The sequence below is a fragment of the Botryllus schlosseri genome, chromosome 4, assembly GCF_051294905.1.
Source record: "Botryllus schlosseri isolate E-star chromosome 4, Bs_hap1, whole genome shotgun sequence".
Lineage (NCBI taxonomy): Eukaryota > Metazoa > Chordata > Ascidiacea > Stolidobranchia > Styelidae > Botryllus > Botryllus schlosseri.
The window spans coordinates 18240695-18266487 of record NC_137239.1 but is presented as its reverse complement, the minus strand read 5'-3'; the positions used below and the strand labels follow the sequence as shown (position 1 = coordinate 18266487).

Below are 25793 nucleotides of genomic sequence, written 5' to 3'. Positions count from 1 at the left end.
CGGCTGACTCTCGTCAGGAGTAATCGTCAGCAACTATAGTGTGCCGCTACAGATTATCGGGTGTGCCGCTAGTCTTTTCGTAATTTTCATTAAAAAAAATTGTTTTTAAATGAGGCATATATGCATATGCAATATGCATGCTAACATATGCGTCTTGAAAGCGCGATTAATATGCATCTGTGACCATTCCAATGAAACCGATCACGGCATCGAGGATGTGTTGGGTATTTCCAATAATTGGGCTGCTATATGTCGAAGAAAGTCTTTAATTTGCTTTACGCTCCGAATGATTTAACTCATTAACAACAAATTAATCGGCAAAACGTGAGCACTCCGCCTGGACATCAACTTTAAATGCAATATTACTTCTCTGTATTCGTAGTTCACAAAGTTAGATTAGTAGTTAGTCCATTTGGAAGCATTAAATCAAGAAATATTTATGTAAAAAAGTTCACTGCTCCAAATTCCTTGGATAGCGTGTCCTACCTGCTATTTTCAATGCACTGCCGATACCCGCATGTGATTATATAGAATTCAGGAACTTTTCTGATAGTAAAAGATACATTCTACATTGATCACAAAGTGTCTGATTTCTGGTGACTTGACACGTTTTTATGGATTTCGACGTCAACTACTGTGGTGGAATTCGTGTTGTTGGTTAATCCACCGTCATCGGCACGGGAGACCGCGGAACGAGTGCCGACAGCAACACGATGCGAAGTGTCGAAGGTGCATCTTGGATTCTCCCAACATACGTCTCATGCAGTTCTTATGGCGTCTTTACTAAAAAAAGGAAATCAACCTGTGGAAAGTCGAACGCAATGAGAATGAAATGAAATGAGTATGAAATAGCGTATAAAAGGGGATATCGGCCCCTATCGGCTGATAGATGGAGCGACCGCACTTAATCGGTTGAACATCATCGTATTTGTTCATTATATCGTATTTTGTCTTGTACGTTGTGTGTCTTAAGCGTATGAAAGTAATAATACCGATGATTATGATTATAATGATTTCTGCGGAACAGTTTATCGCATTTCACCCGCTAGCTGACACCCTACCTATGTTTATCATCGCTGAAGCAGAACGCGGCAATGAACGGATTGGCCTATTTGCCCATTTATCAGCTGAGCAGTTGGTTTCAGTTGCAAGAATGCCTCTGTAGTTAAGCGCGTGACACATAGTTTATTCTGGCTACATGGAAAGAAGAGCCCGCTACATTATATTTTCTGAACGTACAAGTTTGTAATGGACGGGCCAATTTCCGCGTATGAAAAAGTTGACGATAGGATAGCCGATACTGCAAATGAAAATATTAAAATAGAATCCAATAAACGTGGAAATTCGGAGACCTCTGCTGAAAATGTACATAAACACCCAACTAGATGGACAAACTACATCACCGTGGAACCAACCGTGATCGGTATGATGTTCGTGATGGCGTACTCCAACATTTTTGCGAAGGAGTACATTAATCAAGCAATTGCATCGAAATACAACTTGGACTTGAATAGATCTACGGAACAGTCCTGCTCCAGCATCAAAGAGAACACAAGCGATCCGTATTATGAACTTGAGCAAAAGGTATCTTCCGAAACTGCATCTTGGAGCTTGTATCTGACCGTATCAAGTGGGTATAAACAAAACGACAGACCACGGAGTTTACAACGATGGTCAATTCGCCACGATACCCGTAAATTTTGTCCGGGAACATGTTCAGAGCGATCATATAGTCAATGTTTAACACCTTTTTGATGATATCTTGCGTGGTTTTTCGCACCATGTAGGCCTACCCAACATGATGCAAACAGAGACATATAAATGTTAGTCTCAGTATCTTGATATATATGCTATTTCAACTTATACTTACTTACTGTGCTTTAATATAGATCAATATTTATTACCAGGTTGCATTCCAGCTTTGGTGTCGACCATTCTCTTGGGATCATGGGGTGACAAAGTCGGTCGAAAGATTCCAATCCTTATTTCGTCATTTGGGATTATTATTTTCATCGGGTGTTACCTTTTGGTTGTCATCTTCAGTCTTCCGCTGCATTTTCTTTTCGTGGGCCATGTTTTAAACGGAATCCTCGGCAATTACGGTAATCTTATTGGCTGCGCATTTTCGCATCTGTCGGATATCACCACTCCGGAACAGCGAACACTGAGGATTGCCATGTTAGAAGCTGGGATAGGTAAGTCAGTATCTTTTGCTTGAGGGTGTAGAAGCAGAAACACGTTGAATGCCTGTGAGAATGCAATATATTTCCTGCATTTGTCGCACATTCATGATTGAGTTTTACGAATGCACGGTACAATATATTCGTGTATATGTGATAGCGATGTGGGATGTGTGCTCTAATGTAAGTTGCGTCACAAGAAAATACAGCAGATCAAAATTTTTTGCAAAGAAAATTGATGTCATATGATCTGCTGTCCAGCATTTTCTATTGTTGGCATCCGCTATCTCATTTATTTAATATAGGCAACAGTTTATATCAACATGATAAACCCAAGTTGGCAAATATACCATAGGACACAGTCGACTGGAGGTCAAACATTGAAACTCACACAGATATCTACATCTCGACTGACGAGGTCGGTATAGAATTTTTATCATGTGACTATATCCTTCCATTCATATTTTCTTTCGTCTTTATCAATTTTCTTCGATCTCTGCTTCATCATATCACAATGCCATGGACTACTTAACACGTGCGTGTTTGCCAATTGGTAAGATATGCTCTTAATGCGTGCAAATTTTGACTAGTTGACAGTGCTTTCTTCGGTATGGCAACGTGACAATAGCTACTAGGACCAGTATTCGTGTTAATTCAAATTGCTGGAAGCCGCGAAACGACCAATCGTGAGAAATTATCCGTTGTTTATAGGTATCGGTTCTTTTTTGGCATCGATTAGCAGTGGCTTTTGGGATCTCAGCAAGGGGTACCAGAACCCGTATTGGTGTATGCTTGGTCTGACAATATTCAATTTTCTGTACGCAGTCGTTTTTCTCCCTTCGAATAACGAATTGAAGCCAAAAAGGATTTTCAGGTGCGATTATTTTAGATGTTAATTACACATTACGATATTTCCCTTTATCGCGGATGTACTGCGCTTGTATAATTAAGTTTGTTGCGAAGATGAAATGTGTCAGTTTAGACTGCATAGGCAATGTACGTATACATAATGTGTTTGTTGCAGCAGCGCGATCTGGCGCAAAATCAATATTCTGATGAACTAAGTTATGTAATATCTGAATAGCCTTATATATGTAGGCTATTAGCCATAAGAATACGTACAGTCTATGAAATTTATTACTATCACTCTTATATAGTTTGGCGTATAGCCTCATCCGGTGTCTGCTATCTCTTGCAGGCATTTATTTTCCAAGGAACCTTTCGTGCACATGTATCAGGTGATGCGGCCGCGTCAGAACAGACGACACATCGCCCTACTACTTTATGCAACCTGTTTCGGTTTAATGATTTCAGCTATGGTGGGAGCCAATAGTTTACTCATCATCTACGCGATTGACGTTCCATTTTGTTTCAACAGTCTTCTTCTTGGGTATGTTACAAGAGATGGCTTTACGATGTTGAATTTTTCAAATATGGTTGCATATAAAAGGCAGTTCGGTTGATAGAAAGTTTTTTCTTATACATCCCATTCTTGATTTCCGTCTAGCATTACATTCGTATTGCCAATTTTATTCCACTCCAAGCTTTCCCATCAAATGGTATCGGGAACGAACGTTTGTAAATGGTGGTCACCCAAATTCGAAACACGCCAATAATGTTTTATCTTTAACATAATCATGACAAGTGAACAACGGACTTGTGACGGGCATATGGAAACCTACAGTCACCAAATACGGACAGAAATATGGCGATGAAATACCTGCACACGAAAACGGAAAAAACTCTTTCCAGCGTCGTTTGTAGGGTTGCATTTAAAACAAATGGTTGTTTAAAACACTTTGCTTAAAACAGTGTTTTAAACAAAGGCTTTAAATCTAATGTTTTCAATTGTGAATTTCAATCCACTATGACATCACAATTGAATATTCGTGACGCCATGGCTTAAAAAAGACATGTCTTAAACAAGGGCCTGTCTATGTCAATATCCCTGTTAAGACATCATATTAGATCATGTGTTCTTAAAGTATGGGTCGCGACTGATTTATGCATCTCCGCTAGTGTGCTGCGTTGGGTACTACACCCAATAAGTGACACGCGCGGAAAGTTGTTGGGCATGAACAAGACACCTTTAGGATGCATAATTACGTGCCCTAAATTTTCGAAGACACTATCACCTATATCAGCCCCACCGATGTTTGTAAGGAGATAGCATGACAGTATATGATCCACAGCTGCGACACCAATAGCTTGCGGGTTCGAGTCCAACCGAGGTCGACTCTTGAATTCGTACCTAAGTGTCGAAAGTCTATTTAGGCTCCACCTCCCTATCAAGTCCGCGCAAGCGGTGTCTTAAAAAAAGCCTAGAAATGCGCCGTTCTACAAGTCGGCAGATACGGAATCAAAATGAAGAAATTAGGCCTGGTGTAAATAGCCATTGACCATTGTAGTCGGAAAACACCATGGATGCTACTAACGACAGCAACAGCTGCTCCACCACAGATATATCCGATAATTTCGGCTGAGAGGGAAATAAAAATAATAATAATTTAAGGAAGAAAATATATGTTACTGAGAAAATTCATTCACAAACTTTAAAATATTTCGCGCTTCGCACGTCAGCAGAGCTGCCCACTGTTATTTAATCACAATATATTTGCGACTATGGTGCGTAGTAAGTCTATAGATATAAATAAATATGTCTTACGTTCGTAGCTCGACCTACTGTAATTCTGGTTCGTTCGTGAATCGTGTGATACCGGACTCAGATCGCTACGGATAGAGCGTGCGTGTATGTGTTGTATGTTTGTGAATCATATATAGAAATGTGCTTGATTTTGTAAAATTAATCGCTAATTTCGTTGATTCAAGGGTCCCCGGAAGGGGTTTGGGAAAAGAAAAAAGGTTAAGGAAACCGTTGATTATACGAATAGAGCCCAGGGATATCTAGAACTCTGGAAGTTCTAGATATCGCCCCATACAAAAGTTGTGCATGAATGATCCTATGAAGGATAAATGACATGTGATATCGCCCTTGTTTAAATCAATGACTTATTTTTTTTATATTGAATTATGTTTTATAGAAACGCGTCGCGTATATACTTGAGCTTCAACCCTCTCAATTACATACATGCCCATAAAAACGTATAGCATACTATCGTTAGAAATGCATTCATTGCATTGTTTGGTTTGGTCGCGAGATTTCATTAAAACCCAGATTTGGGCGGCGCTCTAAATTTTAAAGTCTAAAAGGTTTAAAGGTCAACTGCATGTTCGAAAAGACTTTTGCTTATTTCGTAGATTATGTGGTTAGGAATAAGAAAAAAATAATGTAAATGAAAATTACGTGATAGTTTTCAAGTAATTAGAATTACAAATCGAAATCCCAGAATTATCAAAGAAAAACTGTAATAACTCCACTTCTACGGCTTGGAATTGAGTCAAATTTGTTTTGCATAGTTTTTGAAGACAGCCCAACAATTTCATGGGGTTGGCAGAAAAACTTGATGAATTTTTTTTTTGCATTTTTGGGCAAATTCAAAATTTTCAAACTGTACGAAAACCGCGAATATTGGTTGGAATGAATTCAAATTTGGTGTGCGTCGTTTTTTAAGGCAACCTAACGATTTAATCACATAGCCAGCAAGATTCAGGAAAAAAGGTTATTTTTGAACAGCCCTACTGAACAAGCTAGGCTGATCATACTATATATTACTAACCTCCTTAGGTTATTCATCAATAATCATACTCGAACGACCCCTCGTTTTCGGAGCAGCAAGGAGTTCCACTGATATGGGATTGAGCACATCAACACTTGATACGTGTCCAGTTTAAACATTACTTTCGTAAGTAAGGGCAAAAAGCATACTTACATTCGTCATCTGAGTACTCGGACTCACTTGGTGAATCCATTACAAGCGAAACCTCCGCGATAACTAACTAATATAATCGCCCTGCTACTGCAAAAGCACCAGCTCTATAGCATACATCCGCAGCGGCCAGAAGAGATGTCAACTACATGACGTCACAATGAACATTTCGCTTTTTCTGTAAACATACCAATATTGGGACTTTCAGTCCAAATTACGGCAATTTCCGATTAGTTTGAAATACGGAAAGTTAGCAATTTCGGTATGAAAAAAAATTCTGAACATAATTAGGCGAAGTTGTCTATAATATGCAGTTGACCTTTAAGAACCCAACCCTATTCGCGAGTCTGTTTACAAGTGATTATTACGTCACAAATACCGAATTCTTTCTATATTTCAATCAATCTGCGGCTCTATTCTCTCCGAGCATTTTATTAATTATTTGTGGTCCATAGTAAGAGAAGATTTGTCATTTCACAAACGCAAGTCACGCAAACAAAACCACTTCTGACGATTTCTAAAGTGTTTGTCCTTTTCATTAGCGATTTCTTACGTCCAATAAAGAATTATTGTGATTAATACGGAGCAATTATGAGTAAAATCAAAAATTAGAGAAATTGTCATTTCTTCAAAATTTGGGAGACTTCAGGAAAAATTTCGGTATTTTGGCAATTATAGTTTGGAATACTAAAACTAAAACTTTTGCAAAATTTTGTTACGCGGTGTTATCGTTGCGTAATTGGCTATGTATTATAGCCAATTTGTGTTTGTCTTATTGTTTGCATGCTGAACATGAACACCCACGTTTTGTGATCTCTTTCATTGTTGTTTTTATACCATTCTTACGTCATACTATGTCTTTTATTCGTTAGTTTCTAACTGCAATCTCCGTATTTAATGACGTTTGCTCCCGATGAGAGTCCGTTTAAAAGTTCATAGACATAGAGTGAATAAAATTGCGAATGTTCGTCGCAACATTCAAGTGATGTATCACGAGGAACTTATTTTAAGCACAGCATGAAGAATTGTACTCCGGATATTTTCAAAACGAAAAGGCTCGGATTTAAGAGCCCATTTTCTAACACAATTCCTTTCATTTCAACCGAATCGACAGTGCGTGAATATTGAACTTAAGTACTTTTCTTCGTAACGTCACCTATTTTTTTGTTTCACTATTGTCGATCGCATGTTATGATTCCAAACCAGAATGGCACGCTTGAAACAATCCGTTACCGATCCATCAGTAACTTACCAACTAAGCTGTGTTCCCAATTCCGCTGATTATGAATATAAAGCCGATGCCGCCATATTCAGGAGATCAATTCGAAAATATTCATGCATCATACCCATGCAATTATCTGTTATTCAGGATACTATCCGGCCTTGGTCAGATCAACTTTTTCGTTTCGTTGCTTCTGCTCGCGATATTTTCGAGTTTCTCGTCACAGCCGAAATTGCTGACCTTAAGTTTCATATCAAGCTCCATTTCTGCGATTGTAATTGCCTTTTCAAAGACAACTTGGATGCTTTTTTTTGGTAAGTGTTTAAAAAAATTACAATCCGGTTGTGGGCCCAGCTCTTGCAGTGTGCCAAAACCCCAGTAGCCTATACTAAATAGTCGTCACGACATAGTCATTGATTATGCTAGTTTTGTGGTTGCGGAAAAAATTATTTCATGTCGTTTTTCCAGAAAGCTTTAATTAGACTGCAGTGTTCGGGAACCTAAGGCTCGCGAGCCATACGTGGCTCTTTTCGGTCTAAGATATGGCTATTTGCCAAATATTAATTTTTGTACTGAATTGATCAATATTGCAACGACTTGTTAGTAAATTTTCATCACGCCCAGAATAATAATCATTCTCGTGGCAGTAGAAACATGTCTTTGAAAGGTAAATACAATGTCGTCTTCAGGTTTATGGGCTCGGCCCCCTCTTTTTAAAATCATCACTGTCATCGCTGTCGCGCCGGCGACTAATATCACTCGCGAATTCTATGTACGCGATTCGAAATCTTGGATTGTGCGGTATACGTTGAGCATAGCAGACGTGGCGACGCCCATATCAAAACGCAGTTTTCAATTACACTAGTCTTCCTTATCTATGGCGCTAAATGAGCTGCTGTGGGCATGACATTCACAATTACAAACTGGAATTACAAACAACGCCATAGCTATCTACATTCTTGATTGGTAAGTAGCTCTGCAGTGCCGGCGATGAAATGTATATGCGTGTAGCGCAACGTTATGATACCGCCGACTACTTTGAGAATTGAGAAGGCGACAAGTATAATTATATTTTCGGTATCAGTGGGACAGTCACATTCGATTAAGCTCAGTAATAATAAATTTTAGGCTGCTTACGATGAATTGTGTTACCAATGGCGAGGCTTGGCGCGTCTGTGCTTTGCCTCTCGTTTCCAGCTTTATTTTCGAACAATAAATATCAGTTTTTACAGAGAAAATGTGGGGCACGCAAGGAATTCCATGTAGTGAGTCCGAATTAGTGCTACCATGGCATCACGATTTTTTTAAATTGTGACGTAACAGTTGATTGGCATGTATGGCTCGTCGGGAGTCGAAATGGAAAAATAGGGCCGATATGACTCTTCGGACAATATAGGTTCCCTACCCCTGCATTAGAGTCTGCTAAAACAAAGTCCGAAAGTCTTGGGCGTTTGCCACACTAATATCTTCAGCAACATGAACTGCGTAGAATCTCCGTTCTGATGGGCTACATATCAGACTAGTTCAACTAATCGACCATGTTTGAAAAATCAAAGAACTAGCGTCATCAGTGCAGACTGCACTGCACATGTGCGTATTATGACGTAGTCACATGAAATAAAATAATGGACTTCGCATTGAAGAATATTTTGCTATAGTTCTACGCGGTTTTCGCAATACTATGAAGGCTACTAAGATTTCATATATCCATCCATCGTAATCTAGTGGAATTATTACAAAATTCTCCGTCTTAGTCTATACTTGAAAGAACAGAATATTTGTACCTGACAATTGTAAATAGCGAAAAGTAAGGAAGTCACAAAATATGACGAAGTTGAAGTCGTAGTAATGGGAATTTAGATTTACTTCAGTAAGTACTGGAAGTACAGGAAAACCAGTTGAGTATTTCGAAAAAGTATGAGTACTTCGTTACTGACCACCTCTGGTAACTTTCTACTCCATTACTCGTAGAAGTAGCGATATCTAAGTCATTCAAAACTACTTGAAATGACAGTAGATAAAGAAAGGTTTGAAATGGATGAACAAAATAGTTTTTGGAGTATATTGAGATGATGATTCGCAGAGCTTTGTTGGTTAATCTCCGAAATTGCAATGCGCATCTTTCTGAACAACGCAGAATCACTAATGGCGCCGCAAATTGGTGGGACCACCCTGCATAAATCAAGTCAACAGTACTGTGGGTCCCCTCACATAGTCAGCTGTAGTAGTAATAACCCCATTGAACAGACCGATAAATATCGGCCGGAGTTGGCCAGTATTTATTTTTACGGGAACAGATATCTACCCGATATATCAGTTATCCGCTGTATTGGTCCGGGCCAGCATCTACTGATCCCACTGCCGGTCCGCGCTCACTCTGAAGCCCATGTTTTGCAGCGCAACTCTTCCACTTTTTATCAAACATTCCGGCTCCCATCATACGCAGCCAAAGCTCAAGGCTTGTATCCCGCGACGAGGTCGGCTCCGTTTTCGCGGTGCTGGCTTGCAGCATGGCGATCGGGGAAACGGTGGGATCGTTCGTTTTCCAAGGAATCTACGCTGCTACTACGGACACTGAGTTTCCAGGCGCTTCCTTTATCGTGGCGGCCGTCTTCATGCTTATTGCAATACCTCTTTATTGGTAAGTGCTTGCATATTGATATTACGCAGAAGTGCTCGACGATGTCGCCGTGGGCGGGCCCTATTTAAGTATAACTACAAGTAATGTTGGAGGTGGTCAGTTACGATGCACTTCTACCTTTTCAGGCCACTAAAGTGGGTTTTGCCTACTTTTCACTGTTCACTACTCAAGTGGTTATGCTTTTAGCACACTTCCACTTCTACTCAACAGCTATTTAGCAAAACTATTTACTTTTTAGACTTTAGACATTGTAAAGTAGGAAGTAGTTTTCGGGTTGTATCACCTTTATCAGTAAATTTATCATACCAACTGGACAATACAGCCTCTGTATGCCCTGTATATAACTTTTTGGGGTCTATAGCTGCTTGTTTTCTTGTCTTCACATTAACTATATATAAATGAGCTCCAGAGCCTAGCCGTTCAAAGTTCGTTTGCTCTACCACATAATATATCAAATTGGATGAGTGTTGGACGCACGGTCGAGATTCGAGAGCAATTCCATTGCAAATGCGATACAGTTATTGTTTCTGAGTTATGATTTGGGAGTCAGGATAGAATGATAGATGCTTTGTAGTGGAATTTCATAATATCCAACCCGCTCATATCTGCAACAGAAGTTGTAATGATGTACCATATTCATAGTGCATGTTACGCAACAGATCGAGTTTGTACAATAGCCAAACACCCTTTGGTCCGTGACATGCATGGACAATAGACTACGTTGTGCATAGTCTATTTCTAAAGTGTTCCTTGCACCGAGTATCATAGTAATAGTAGTAAAGAAATGGTGGATATAGCCGCATGCAAGCTTTTAACTTAAAGAAACTAAATTCTCCAATAAAATAAAGAAACAAAGGATAACGGACTTACGCATTTTGCAGAATTGCAGTGGGTAGTTTCCCCCGTGACGGATTGCTGCAGAGGTTTGATCAATAATTTCTGTGGCTGAAGGTATGATGTCGCTACGGCTAGTGATTTTCGGTTCAAATGAGGGTGATATATGTGTATTCCTGGTATCATTTCCAAGGTTGCTTGCAAAATTACGTAACTCACTATCGGGCGATGAGTGGATTCCAAAACTAGAAATGGTCCTGCCTGGCGATTTAAAACTCGGCTGACCTATCATGTCGATCAATGATTTCCGGTTCAATTGAGTACGGGTGCCATCTGCGTATGCTGAAAAGTCGTTTGTGTTGAGTAAAGTTTTATTATTAGGCGAGTTTTCTCAAGGTTATTGTAATCTTTGCTGTAATTTTCCGCGTATGACGATCGAATCCTTCTGGATCTCTATGGTGTGTAACCCGACGAAACGGAAAAGTTCGCCTGGCGTGACTCGGCGTGTAATGGCGGGTTTGATTGACTGATGGGTATATGATCACAACTTATGCTATGTTTCAAGCATATGGTCAAGGTCACACAAATCGATGTAAAGTCCCGCTTGGTTGAATTGTCGTTCTTCGATGGGGGTGGGGGACAGTTGGCTGTTTTTAAGGGCTACATTCAAAACTACTACCGTAACCCGCTGTCAGTCAGGCGCAGAGACGCGCGGATGTAAAGATTTGGTGTTATGAAACCATCCTGCTCCTGTTTATATTTTAAAGCTCAATGGCGTATGATTTCTCTTGGATCTGTCGACGCTCCTCTTGATTCGTGAGAGCCTATGCCATATCTCAGGTGTACGGTCAAGGCGTTAGGCCACACGAAACGATGTAAATTCACGCTTGACGTTTGATCTGACATACTCTAGTCGGGAGCTACACTGTAGTTTTCCGCGTATGACAATCGAATCTTTATGGGTCTCTATGGTGTGTAACCCGACGAAACGGAAAAGATTGCCTGGCGTGACTCGGCGTGTAATGGCGGGTTGATTGATTGATGGATATATGATGAAAACTTATGCTATGTTTCAAGCGTATGGTCAAGGTCACATGCATCGATGTAAAGCCCCGCTTGGTTGAATTGTCGTTCTTTGATGGTGGTGGCGGACGGTTGACTGTTTTTAAGGGCTACATCTAAAAATACTACCGTAACCCGCTGTCAGTCAGGGACAGAGACGAGCGGATGTAAATATTTGGTATTATGAGACCATCTTGCTCCGGTTTATATTTTAAAACTCAACTGCCGTATGATTTCTCTTGGATCTCTCGATCAATGATTTCCGGTTCAATCGAGTGTGACTGCAAGCTATCTGTGCGGTACACGGGTTATCAAATCAAACTCGTTTGTGTCATTGACTCCACATTGATATGACCGTACACAGACAGTTTTGAATAAGTATATGGGATTCGGTTGAAAACGGCTTCATTACAAAGAAGCTGAGATAAATCCATTGCTCTTGCTACTTGCTTGCCGCCGTTGTCAAGCGGTTGTTGACGACGTCCAAAACTAGGCCTACTTAGCAGTTTAGGACAGTAGATGGCTAGTATGCAAGGAGCGAGCCTCGTATAAGATACAAACGAGCGTGAATTTGGATGGGCAAGCAACGCATTGAAGGATCTTTACTGGATTACTTTGGGATTTACGTTTATCCGGACCCGGATTAGTGGAATTTACATGCTACTCGCCAAATAATTTCGCTGGCCAGTGATGTTCATGAATCAGCCGTGATCGATCAAGCGTGATGCGATGATGTCAGTCGGGGTTCAAAATAGGACTCGTTTGAGTTATTACATCAAGGTAATCAGTTTTCTTCTGACTCGTGACTCTTGCATCGATGTGGTTCCTGTATCGAGAACTACGATACTCGATTCCATTATACGCCGACAAATCGGGGCCCGTATACTGTACAAATGAGCGTGGATTCGGATGGGAGTACAGCGCATTGGAGGATTTTTACTGGATTACTTTTGGATTTACGTTTATCCGGACCCGGATTTTTGGATTTTACATGCTAGTCGCGAAATAATTTCACTGGCAAGTGATGTCCATGAATCAGCCGTGACAAGAGCTTTATGTGAAAGAAAATATTATCCATGACGCAGCTTGAATAACGACTTTACCCGCTGCGTATCGAAATAGCGTAGAGGTCGATTCCGCAGCTGCAACACCAATGGGTTGCCGGCTCGAGTCCGACTGAGTTCGACTGCAGAATTCCTACCCCAAGTGTTGGAGGTTTATCTAGGCTCCTAATTTTCATATAATCCGTGTAAGTGATGCCTTCTAGAAACTCAGAAGTGGGCATTGCTACAAGTCGGTAGCTACGGGACACAAATGACGAAAATCATCCTGGTGTAAATGACCGTATTAGTAGTCTACAAACCCCACGAATATCACAAACAACGAAGCAAACTCTACCCGCCATGATATCAACTCCGGCAGGACATATTTTCAATATATTGAGATATGTAAATTTCATTCTTCATGTTTTCAATCTTGCAAGCGAACCATCTTTTAGGGCGGCAATAATACAAGAATTGTCGTTATCGGCTAACGCTCTCAAGGGCGATTTGGTGTATGGAAATGTGAATATTGATTACGGCGGTGCGATCTTGGACGATTCGCCGCGGTAAACGATCCTTGATATCAGGAAAACATCATGCGCAGTCTGAAAATCTAGTCGAACATTCGTACCCTGCTACAATACTAAGTGCAAAGCGTTATCGGAAAAAACATCGCGATGAAGCGGCGATCGACATGCATCGTACAACGACAAAACAATAATCACGCGCGCGCACTCACACACACACACACACACACTAGAATACTAGTCAGGTTATCGGACCACGACCTGACACATCGATCCAGTTTTCCGTTCCATGCCATCTTATTTTGTCGCTTGCCATTCATATCCTCTGCTTTAGTTTCCATTCAATGTGCATTCCTCTTCACTACTTTACCTATGCCAAGATGGGTGTCTGATTTCAAATACTACTCCAAGCTCCAATTCGTTTCGACACCTCACTGTCTTTCAATGTATCGCAGTTTTGTAGTGTTTTGAAACGATGAAAATATTAATAAACTGACGCTGACACACTAAATTCTCCCAAGAACAGCTGCAATACAGTAACGTTTGAGGTCTATATATTTGCGATTTTTTTTTTATTGCGCGTGAAGATTTAAAAAAAGACTAGTCGAATAGGTAGGAGAAGACTGAAAGAGCCAAGCTCTAGCACATAATCGATATTTCGTCCTTCAGTATTGGTGTTTGTAAGATAGGACTAGAATCTGTGTATAATGTGGAAAATTACTATAATATGAAGGCGAGGCATTCAATATCACCCAAACAGAGTTCAGGAAAGCGTCAGTTGAACTGGATTACATTCGAAAATGAACGATGAGAAGTGAGCACAATGACTCGCGAAACGGAGTTGAACATTCGAATCCGGAGTTGGACTTGTTGGTGAATGGAAAATTATTCGATTTGACTCGAGTCCTATACAGTGCTGGGATCAAGGCACCATCTTCGAGTCACGAGTAAGGCTAGACACAATGATTCGCGTACCCGAATCTGAAACGAGTAATAAATTTAGCGATTCTAGTCGAGTAGTAAAAGACGATTTTTTCGAGTAGGCCTACTGAAAATATACGCTTCTCGCCACTAAAAGTTAATTTATCAACGAAATTCATAGGTTCGATTCTATAGTTTCCAGTGTGGAAGCTGTGAAACGTTGATTGGATGTATCGCAGCATACACGAAACCTACAGTACAATGCTACGAACGTTACTGAAAGTAACAAATCGCTGGTGCTCTAGCACATAATAGACATTTCGTCCATCAGTATTGGTGTTTGTAAGGCAGGACTAGAATCTGTGTAAAATGAGGAAAATTACTATAATATGAGTGCGAGGCATCCAATAGCACCCAAGCAGAGTTCTGAAAAACGTGAGTTGAACTGGATTGGATCCGAAAATGAACAATGCGCAGTGAGCACAATGACTCGGACTCGAGTCTCAACACCGTGATTCGGAGTTGAATATTCGAATCCTGAGTTGGACTCGGTGGTGAATGGAAAATGATTCGACTTGACTCGAGTCCTACCGAATGTTGGGATTAAGTCACCATCCTCGAGTCACAAGTAGGGCTAGGCACGATGATTCGTGTACCCGAATCTGAAAAAAGTAATATATATAACGATTCTAATCGAGTAGTAAAAGACGATTTTTTTTCCGAGTACTGAAAATATACGCTTCTATCGCCACTAAACGGCAATTTATCAACGAAAGTCATAGGTTCGATACTAGTTTCAAGTGTGGAAGCTGTAAAACTTTGATTGGTCGTATCGCAGCATGAGAAACCTACAGACTACAGTACAATGCTACGAAAGTTACTGAAAATAACAAATCGCTGGTATGCCAGCTAGTTTTATGGCTCTACAGCATCACCAGATATTTATGACTCTATATGGCGGGTGTTTTCAACCCGGATCCAATCATCTGGATAGTAAGTAGCCTATACACAAGTAAGTAACTCCGTCGGTCGGAAGAAGTAGGCGTATCACGCGATATACTTTTTCGTATCATAGATAATGATATCATGCAAATTATGCACGAGATGTGTCTTGGAAGTGGCACGTAAAACGTTGTTGTCCCCCACCAATATAGCTTCTCTAGATGAGATGTCTTATTCGTTTTGATATCTGCCCCGTTTGTGGAAATCTTCAGCGACTATTATTGTTCTGGGGATCATTTTCGTTGAGTGTTAAAATATGGTCTCTCGCAGAGCGTGACGGTCAACAAATGTATGTCTCAAATATTCAGCGGAAACCGGGGTACATTATTGTTCGAGACTCCTATATATGACTTGGAATAAAGCACCGATGCCTTGTCATTCAGAGGCTGCTGTATCGAGAGCGTCCATGGCAGTTGATCGAATAATCATGTGAGAAGATGGTCAAATATGATTGTCTACCTATCTATTATGAATATTCTATTTCGGAGTGTTTCCTTGTATATCCCCGAGAGTGACGACATAGAGTCGACTATTACTGATCTCCCGATGTGAGAATACAACTCGTGAAAAGAAGCTTGTGATCTGTGATGGATTACAGAATATTCCGATGTCAACGCTGACGTTCTTGAAAATGGTGTGATTCGTTATAGTTCTGATCTTGTGTGACTACCCCAAACAGTAGATTATCGACTATAAAACGTTTGTGTAGCTATAATTCGTATCCAAGTTGTTGAACTAAGACATATGACGGTAGAATCGAATGTCATACATAAAAACTTATTCAAATACCTACTAAGAGTGAACATTACAACGTTGAGTCACTTGAAAAGTTGTCGTGGTAGCAGATTATTGTTTGTGAATCGATATGGTTAGTAACAGTTGCATTGTTCGCACATTTAATGCATTTTATCGATATCGGATCGGCTTATGAAATATCAGTGTGAGAACCAAGTGCGTGCCAACTGCCCTTTGTCGATGGAAATAAACACCTGTCTCCCGTATTGCTGTCAGAAAACAATCTGTTTTCATGAAATACGCATATTTGCACGCCAAGTCCTGCTAATTTTGTTGCCCGTTCGTTTTTGTATTGACATTAAGTGTCTAGTATCGCTCCTTTGGCGATGGTAATTTGGCGGAAAAAGTCAGCACCTAAGATTAAATAAATCAACCAGAGAACGAGCTGTTTCTCCGTGACCTTTCAATATTCACCTATGGTTTTGAATTCACAGCAAATGACATTATTGTTGACAATATGTGAATTGCTATCGAAGATTCGTAGTAATGGTTTTGTCTGTTTTTAGGATGATATATTTCTCAAACAGTTTCCCAAAATGAGAGACTGTTATGGAAAGACACTTCGACCCGGATCCGCCAGTACAGGGATGCGTATATATCGCGTCGGGTTCTCACCGCTCCGAATTATATAGACTCGCTACGTTCGCCAGGTTTTCGAGACTGTCGTACGCAAAGCGTGCAGATTTAGCATCTGACGGATATTACTGGCTAGGGTTCGAAGACAAAATTAAATGTTTCGGATGCAGTATTTCACTCGAAAAATGGGTTGAAAAGGATACGAATGTAAGTTGTCATGAAGCGAGTTGTGTTCGAGACGTATTCAATATTCCCGTTGAAAGATCGAATTTCAGGAGTCTATTACGGGAGTTTAAGCTCCAAATCGAGACACCGCAAGTCAATAACAGCGACATAAAACTTGCGAATATCATTGACCGAGAACACGCGTGTTTGATTAAGAACCTCGACTTGAAAAGGGAATCGAAGCGACGCGAAACCTTCAAGAAATGGCCTAGCTATCCAATACCCCACGCAGTAGGCGAGTTGGCGAAACAAGGGTTTTTCTATCTCGGTAACTTAGACAGAACGCAGTGCTTTAGCTGCTTCGGTGTTCTTCGCAATTGGAAACCCATAGACGACGTATCGGAAATACACCTTACACATTTTCCAAAATGTACTTTCGCACGTGGTAGCTTTTCAGGAAATATCGCACTAGCTGAGCAAGACCGCGGTAATTTGGATGACTTACTTCACGAGAAAATACGACGGCTCACTATCAATGTGAAAGAACCAGATGAGCCATCCGAGGATGAAAAACACTATCTTGCTGAACTATTCCCTTGCCTTAACCCCGCGAATCCTGTAATGTCGTCCTTGTCACGAAGAATAGCAACCTTCGACGAAGGTTGGGATCCCGCTAAAATCAATGCTAGCGTTGAGCAATTAGCAAATGCGGGGTTTTATTACATCGATTCGGACAAGACGAAATGTTTTTACTGCAATGGTGGACTTCGGTGGGACCGGACAGACGAGGTTTGGACGGAACATGCTAAATGGTTTCCGCAATGCGAGTACGTACTTCGTATGAAAGGTATCGAATTCGGACGACGCATCGAAAACACATATCCAAATCTCAACCGTCCGATTATTAGAAACCCCATCACGAAGTTGGAGTTGACTAAACGACAAAATGTTCTGCGGAATCGTCAATCAAACGATGGATCACCGTTGGATTGCATCGAAAATGGGAGAGGCCGTGACGTGTAAACGATGTGAAATAAATATAAATGAATATGACTATAGCATGTGGACATCTTTGCATTGTTTCTAGACTTGTGGGACTGACGTAGAACGCAGTGGTGGCAGTCATGAAGTACTTCTATTTTTTTTTTCTCAGAATTGTGGTAGGTTTTACCTAATTACACTACATACTCAAGTGCCTTGTGTTGGACTACTTCTATTTCTATCAGTTGGATTAGACGGGACATTCTAACTGGTTGTAAAACTGATAGAAATAGAAGTAGTCCAACACAAGGCACTTGAGTATGTAGTGTAATTAGGTAAAACCTACCACAATTCTGAGAAAAAAAAAATAGAAGTACTTCATGACTGCCACCACTGCGTTCTACGTCAGTCCCACAAGTCTAGAAACAATGCAAAGATGTCCACATGCTATAGTCATATTCATTTATATTTATTTCACATCGTTTACACGTCACGGCCTCTCCCATTTTCGATGCAATCCAACGGTGATCCATCGTTTGATTGACGATTCCGCAGAACATTTTGTCGTTTAGTCAACTCCAACTTCGTGATGGGGTTTCTAATAATCGGACGGTTGAGATTTGGATATGTGTTTTCGATGCGTCGTCCGAATTCGATACCTTTCATACGAAGTACGTACTCGCATTGCGGAAACCATTTAGCATGTTCCGTCCAAACCTCGTCTGTCCGGTCCCACCGAAGTCCACCATTGCAGTAAAAACATTTCGTCTTGTCCGAATCGATGTAATAAAACCCCGCATTTGCTAATTGCTCAACGCTAGCATTGATTTTAGCGGGATCCCAACCTTCGTCGAAGGTTGCTATTCTTCGTGACAAGGACGACATTACAGGATTCGCGGGGTTAAGGCAAGGGAATAGTTCAGCAAGATAGTGTTTTTCATCCTCGGATGGCTCATCTGGTTCTTTCACATTGATAGTGAGCCGTCGTATTTTCTCGTGAAGTAAGTCATCCAAATTACCGCGGTCTTGCTCAGCTAGTGCGATATTTCCTGAAAAGCTACCACGTGCGAAAGTACATTTTGGAAAATGTGTAAGGTGTATTTCCGATACGTCGTCTATGGGTTTCCAATTGCGAAGAACACCGAAGCAGCTAAAGCACTGCGTTCTGTCTAAGTTACCGAGATAGAAAAACCCTTGTTTCGCCAACTCGCCTACTGCGTGGGGTATTGGATAGCTAGGCCATTTCTTGAAGGTTTCGCGTCGCTTCGATTCCCTTTTCAAGTCGAGGTTCTTAATCAAACACGCGTGTTCTCGGTCAATGATATTCGCAAGTTTTATGTCGCTGTTATTGACTTGCGGTGTCTCGATTTGGAGCTTAAACTCCCGTAATAGACTCCTGAAATTCGATCTTTCAACGGGAATATTGAATACGTCTCGAACACAACTCGCTTCATGACAACTTACATTCGTATCCTTTTCAACCCATTTTTCGAGTGAAATACTGCATCCGAAACATTTAATTTTGTCTTCGAACCCTAGCCAGTAATATCCGTCAGATGCTAAATCTGCACGCTTTGCGTACGACAGTCTCGAAAACCTGGCGAACGTAGCGAGTCTATATAATTCGGAGCGGTGAGAACCCGACGCGATATATACGCATCCCTGTACTGGCGGATCCGGGTCGAAGTGTCTTTCCATAACAGTCTCTCATTTTGGGAAACTGTTTGAGAAATATATCATCCTAAAAACAGACAAAACCATTACTACGAATCTTCGATAGCAATTCACATATTGTCAACAATAATGTCATTTGCTGTGAATTCAAAACCATAGGTGAATATTGAAAGGTCACGGAGAAACAGCTCGTTCTCTGGTTGATTTATTTAATCTTAGGTGCTGACTTTTTCCGCCAAATTACCATCGCCAAAGGAGCGATACTAGACACTTAATGTCAATACAAAAACGAACGGGCAACAAAATTAGCAGGACTTGGCGTGCAAATATGCGTATTTCATGAAAACAGATTGTTTTCTGACAGCAATACGGGAGACAGGTGTTTATTTCCATCGACAAAGGGCAGTTGGCACGCACTTGGTTCTCACACTGATATTTCATAAGCCGATCCGATATCGATAAAATGCATTAAATGTGCGAACAATGCAACTGTTACTAACCATATCGATTCACAAACAATAATCTGCTACCACGACAACTTTTCAAGTGACTCAACGTTGTAATGTTCACTCTTAGTAGGTATTTGAATAAGTTTTTATGTATGACATTCGATTCTACCGTCATATGTCTTAGTTCAACAACTTGGATACGAATTATAGCTACACAAACGTTTTATAGTCGATAATCTACTGTTTGGGGTAGTCACACAAGATCAGAACTATAACGAATCACACCATTTTCAAGAACGTCAGCGTTGACATCGGAATATTCTGTAATCCATCACAGATCACAAGCTTCTTTTCACGAGTTGTATTCTCACATCGGGAGATCAGTAATAGTCGACTCTATGTCGTCACTCTCGGGGATATACAAGGAAACACTCCGAAATAGAATATTCATAATAGATAGGTAGACAATCATATTTGACCATCTTCTCACATGATTATTCGATCAACTGCCATGGACGCTCTCGATACAGCAGCCTCTGAATGACAAGGCATCGGTGCTTTATTCCAAGTCATATATAGGAGTCTCGAACAATAATGTACCCCGGTTTCCGCTGAATATTTGAGACATACATTTGTTGACCGTCACGCTCTGCGAGAGACCATATTTTAACACTCAACGAAAATGATCCCCAGAACAATAATAGTCGCTGAAGATTTCCACAAACGGGGCAGATATCAAAACGAATAAGACATCTCATCTAGAGAAGCTATATTGGTGGGGGACAACAACGTTTTACGTGCCACTTCCAAGACACATCTCGTGCATAATTTGCATGATATCATTATCTATGATACGAAAAAGTATATCGCGTGATACGCCTACTTCTTCCGACCGACGGAGTTACTTACTTGTGTATAGGCTACTTACTATCCAGATGATTGGATCCGGGTTGAAAACACCCGCCATATAGAGTCATAAATATCTGGTGATGCTGTAGAGCCATAAAACTAGCTGGCATACCAGCGATTTGTTATTTTCAGTAACTTTCGTAGCATTGTACTGTAGTCTGTAGGTTTCTCATGCTGCGATACGACCAATCAAAGTTTTACAGCTTCCACACTTGAAACTAGTATCGAACCTATGACTTTCGTTGATAAATTGCCGTTTAGTGGCGATAGAAGCGTATATTTTCAGTACTCGGAAAAAAAATCGTCTTTTACTACTCGATTAGAATCGTTATATATATTACTTTTTTAAGATTCGGGTACACGAATCATTGTGCCTAGCCCTACTTGTGACTCGAGGATGGTGACTTAATCCCAACATTCGGTAGGACTCGAGTCAAGTCGAATCATTTTCCATTCACCACCGAGTCCAACTCAGGATTCGAATATTCAACTCCGAATCACGGTGTTGAGACTCGAGTCCGAGTCATTGTGCTCACTGCGCATTGTTCATTTTCGGATCCAATCCAGTTCAACTCACGTTTTTCAGAACTCTGCTTGGGTGCTATTGGATGCCTCGCACTCATATTATAGTAATTTTCCTCATTTTACACAGATTCTAGTCCTGCCTTACAAACACCAATACTGATGGACGAAATGTCTATTATGTGCTAGAGCACCAGCGATTTGTTACTTTCAGTAACGTTCGTAGCATTGTACTGTAGGTTTCGTGTATGCTGCGATACATCCAATCAACGTTTCACAGCTTCCACACTGGAAACTATAGAATCGAACCTATGAATTTCGTTGATAAATTAACTTTTAGTGGCGAGAAGCGTATATTTTCAGTAGGCCTACTCGAAAAAATCGTCTTTTACTACTCGACTAGAATCGCTAAATTTATTACTCGTTTCAGATTCGGGTACGCGAATCATTGTGTCTAGCCTTACTCGTGACTCGAAGATGGTGCCTTGATCCCAGCACTGTATAGGACTCGAGTCAAATCGAATAATTTTCCATTCACCAACAAGTCCAACTCCGGATTCGAATGTTCAACTCCGTTTCGCGAGTCATTGTGCTCACTTCTCATCGTTCATTTTCGAATGTAATCCAGTTCAACTGACGCTTTCCTGAACTCTGTTTGGGTGATATTGAATGCCTCGCCTTCATATTATAGTAATTTTCCACATTATACACAGATTCTAGTCCTATCTTACAAACACCAATACTGAAGGACGAAATATCGATTATGTGCTAGAGCTTGGCTCTTTCAGTCTTCTCCTACCTATTCGACTAGTCTTTTTTTAAATCTTCACGCGCAATAAAAAAAAAATCGCAAATATATAGACCTCAAACGTTACTGTATTGCAGCTGTTCTTGGGAGAATTTAGTGTGTCAGCGTCAGTTTATTAATATTTTCATCGTTTCAAAACACTACAAAACTGCGATACATTGAAAGACAGTGAGGTGTCGAAACGAATTGGAGCTTGGAGTAGTATTTGAAATCAGACACCCATCTTGGCATAGGTAAAGTAGTGAAGAGGAATGCACATTGAATGGAAACTAAAGCAGAGGATATGAATGGCAAGCGACAAAATAAGATGGCATGGAACGGAAAACTGGATCGATGTGTCAGGTCGTGGTCCGATAACCTGACTAGTATTCTAGTGTGTGTGTGTGTGTGTGTGAGTGCGCGCGCGTGATTATTGTTTTGTCGTTGTACGATGCATGTCGATCGCCGCTTCATCGCGATGTTTTTTCCGATAACGCTTTGCACTTAGTATTGTAGCAGGGTACGAATGTTCGACTAGATTTTCAGACTGCGCATGATGTTTTCCTGATATCAAGGATCGTTTACCGCGGCGAATCGTCCAAGATCGCACCGCCGTAATCAATATTCACATTTCCATACACCAAATCGCCCTTGAGAGCGTTAGCCGATAACGACAATTCTTGTATTATTGCCGCCCTAAAAGATGGTTCGCTTGCAAGATTGAAAACATGAAGAATGAAATTTACATATCTCAATATATTGAAAATATGTCCTGCCGGAGTTGATATCATGGCGGGTAGAGTTTGCTTCGTTGTTTGTGATATTCGTGGGGTTTGTAGACTACTAATACGGTCATTTACACCAGGATGATTTTCGTCATTTGTGTCCCGTAGCTACCGACTTGTAGCAATGCCCACTTCTGAGTTTCTAGAAGGCATCACTTACACGGATTATATGAAAATTAGGAGCCTAGATAAACCTCCAACACTTGGGGTAGGAATTCTGCAGTCGAACTCAGTCGGACTCGAGCCGGCAACCCATTGGTGTTGCAGCTGCGGAATCGACCTCTACGCTATTTCGATACGCAGCGGGTAAAGTCGTTATTCAAGCTGCGTCATGGATAATATTTTCTTTCACATAAAGCTCTTGTCACGGCTGATTCATGGACATCACTTGCCAGTGAAATTATTTCGCGACTAGCATGTAAAATCCAAAAATCCGGGTCCGGATAAACGTAAATCCAAAAGTAATCCAGTAAAAATCCTCCAATGCGCTGTACTCCCATCCGAATCCACGCTCATTTGTACAGTATACGGGCCCCGATTTGTCGGCGTATAATGGAATCGAGTATCGTAGTTCTCGATACAGGAACCACATCGATGCAAGAGTCACGAGTCAGAAGAAAACTGATTACCTTGATGTAATAACTCAAACGAGTCCTATTTTGAACCCCGACTGACATCATCGCATCACGCTTGATCGATCACGGCTGATTCATGAACATCACTGGCCAGCGAAATTATTTGGCGAGTAGCATGTAAATTCCACTAATCCGGGTCCGGATAAACGTAAATCCCAAAGTAATCCAGTAAAGATCCTTCAATGCGTTGCTTGCCCATCCAAATTCACGCTCGTTTGTATCTTATACGAGGCTCGCTCCTTGCATACTAGCCATCTACTGTCCTAAACTGCTAAGTAGGCCTAGTTTTGGACGTCGTCAACAACCGCTTGACAACGGCGGCAAGCAAGTAGCAAGAGCAATGGATTTATCTCAGCTTCTTTGTAATGAAGCCGTTTTCAACCGAATCCCATATACTTATTCAAAACTGTCTGTGTACGGTCATATCAATGTGGAGTCAATGACACAAACGAGTTTGATTTGATAACCCGTGTACCGCACAGATAGCTTGCAGTCACACTCGATTGAACCGGAAATCATTGATCGAGAGATCCAAGAGAAATCATACGGCAGTTGAGTTTTAAAATATAAACCGGAGCAAGATGGTCTCATAATACCAAATATTTACATCCGCTCGTCTCTGTCCCTGACTGACAGCGGGTTACGGTAGTATTTTTAGATGTAGCCCTTAAAAACAGTCAACCGTCCGCCACCACCATCAAAGAACGACAATTCAACCAAGCGGGGCTTTACATCGATGCATGTGACCTTGACCATACGCTTGAAACATAGCATAAGTTTTCATCATATATCCATCAATCAATCAACCCGCCATTACACGCCGAGTCACGCCAGGCAATCTTTTCCGTTTCGTCGGGTTACACACCATAGAGACCCATAAAGATTCGATTGTCATACGCGGAAAACTACAGTGTAGCTCCCGACTAGAGTATGTCAGATCAAACGTCAAGCGTGAATTTACATCGTTTCGTGTGGCCTAACGCCTTGACCGTACACCTGAGATATGGCATAGGCTCTCACGAATCAAGAGGAGCGTCGACAGATCCAAGAGAAATCATACGCCATTGAGCTTTAAAATATAAACAGGAGCAGGATGGTTTCATAACACCAAATCTTTACATCCGCGCGTCTCTGCGCCTGACTGACAGCGGGTTACGGTAGTAGTTTTGAATGTAGCCCTTAAAAACAGCCAACTGTCCCCCACCCCCATCGAAGAACGACAATTCAACCAAGCGGGACTTTACATCGATTTGTGTGACCTTGACCATATGCTTGAAACATAGCATAAGTTGTGATCATATACCCATCAGTCAATCAAACCCGCCATTACACGCCGAGTCACGCCAGGCGAACTTTTCCGTTTCGTCGGGTTACACACCATAGAGATCCAGAAGGATTCGATCGTCATACGCGGAAAATTACAGCAAAGATTACAATAACCTTGAGAAAACTCGCCTAATAATAAAACTTTACTCAACACAAACGACTTTTCAGCATACGCAGATGGCACCCGTACTCAATTGAACCGGAAATCATTGATCGACATGATAGGTCAGCCGAGTTTTAAATCGCCAGGCAGGACCATTTCTAGTTTTGGAATCCACTCATCGCCCGATAGTGAGTTACGTAATTTTGCAAGCAACCTTGGAAATGATACCAGGAATACACATATATCACCCTCATTTGAACCGAAAATCACTAGCCGTAGCGACATCATACCTTCAGCCACAGAAATTATTGATCAAACCTCTGCAGCAATCCGTCACGGGGGAAACTACCCACTGCAATTCTGCAAAATGCGTAAGTCCGTTATCCTTTGTTTCTTTATTTTATTGGAGAATTTAGTTTCTTTAAGTTAAAAGCTTGCATGCGGCTATATCCACCATTTCTTTACTACTAGTAATTGCGTATACAATTCAACCGGCTTTCTATGTTAACTTTGTTCAAGTGTGCTCACTCTCGTTCACATTATAACCAGGTGATATTATCGGCCTATATTTGTCCATGTGACTCGACCTAAAACTTCGACTTATCGTGGATAAATGCGTGATGCACGACACTTTCGCATACTATAACATTTAGTCTTCATCATTTAGCTCAAACCTTTACGTTTTCGTAAGTCATAGAAATGAAGTGAATACATATTTACAGGACCGGTTACCGACTATCGGGACTGAAGAAGCCGTCTACCTCAAGGCAGTACGATATCCTGACTGATGAGGATTGTGGAGTGCATGGATGACGTGCTGGCGTTAC

At 41.0% G+C, this 25793-nt stretch overlaps 3 protein-coding genes across 3 annotated transcripts; 2 read left to right on the top strand and 1 right to left on the bottom strand.

Annotated features, from left to right (window-relative positions):
- The first annotated feature begins 1017 nt into the window (after positions 1–1017).
- LOC145437205 (proton-coupled folate transporter-like) lies at positions 1018–25793 on the top strand. Its single transcript, XM_080314392.1, has 7 exons — positions 1018–1630; positions 1908–2195; positions 2892–3054; positions 3379–3570; positions 7377–7543; positions 9627–9870; positions 25689–25793. Exons 1-7 carry the CDS (start codon positions 1249–1251, stop codon positions 25777–25779), a joined length of 1527 nt encoding a protein of 508 aa, XP_080170518.1. The 5' UTR covers positions 1018–1248; the 3' UTR covers positions 25780–25793.
- Positions 15334–17902, top strand: LOC145437202 (baculoviral IAP repeat-containing protein 3-like). The gene is made up of 2 exons (XM_080314389.1): positions 15334–17642; positions 17704–17902. Exons 1-2 carry the CDS (start codon positions 16604–16606, stop codon positions 17727–17729), a joined length of 1065 nt encoding a protein of 354 aa, XP_080170515.1. The 5' UTR covers positions 15334–16603; the 3' UTR covers positions 17730–17902.
- LOC145437203 (baculoviral IAP repeat-containing protein 3-like) lies at positions 17921–20738 on the bottom strand. The gene is made up of 2 exons (XM_080314390.1): positions 18436–20738; positions 17921–18374 (listed from the first exon to the last, which is right to left on the bottom strand). Exons 1-2 carry the CDS (start codon positions 19472–19474, stop codon positions 18349–18351), a joined length of 1065 nt encoding a protein of 354 aa, XP_080170516.1. The 5' UTR covers positions 19475–20738; the 3' UTR covers positions 17921–18348.

Coding starts and splice junctions, on each gene's coding strand:
- LOC145437205 (XM_080314392.1), top strand. CDS start 1,249: ATGGACGGGCCAATTTCCGCGTATGAAAAAGTTGACGATAGGATAGCC. Junction 1,631..1,907: donor CTTGTATCTGACCGTATCAA/GTGGGTATAAAC, acceptor ATTTATTACCAG/GTTGCATTCCAGCTTTGGTG. Junction 7,544..9,626: donor AACTTGGATGCTTTTTTTTG/GTAAGTGTTTAA, acceptor CATGTTTTGCAG/CGCAACTCTTCCACTTTTTA.
- LOC145437202 (XM_080314389.1), top strand. CDS start 16,604: ATGGAAAGACACTTCGACCCGGATCCGCCAGTACAGGGATGCGTATAT. Junction 17,643..17,703: donor GTACGTACTTCGTATGAAAG/GTATCGAATTCG, acceptor TCCGATTATTAG/AAACCCCATCACGAAGTTGG.
- LOC145437203 (XM_080314390.1), bottom strand. CDS start 19,474: ATGGAAAGACACTTCGACCCGGATCCGCCAGTACAGGGATGCGTATAT. Junction 18,375..18,435: donor GTACGTACTTCGTATGAAAG/GTATCGAATTCG, acceptor TCCGATTATTAG/AAACCCCATCACGAAGTTGG.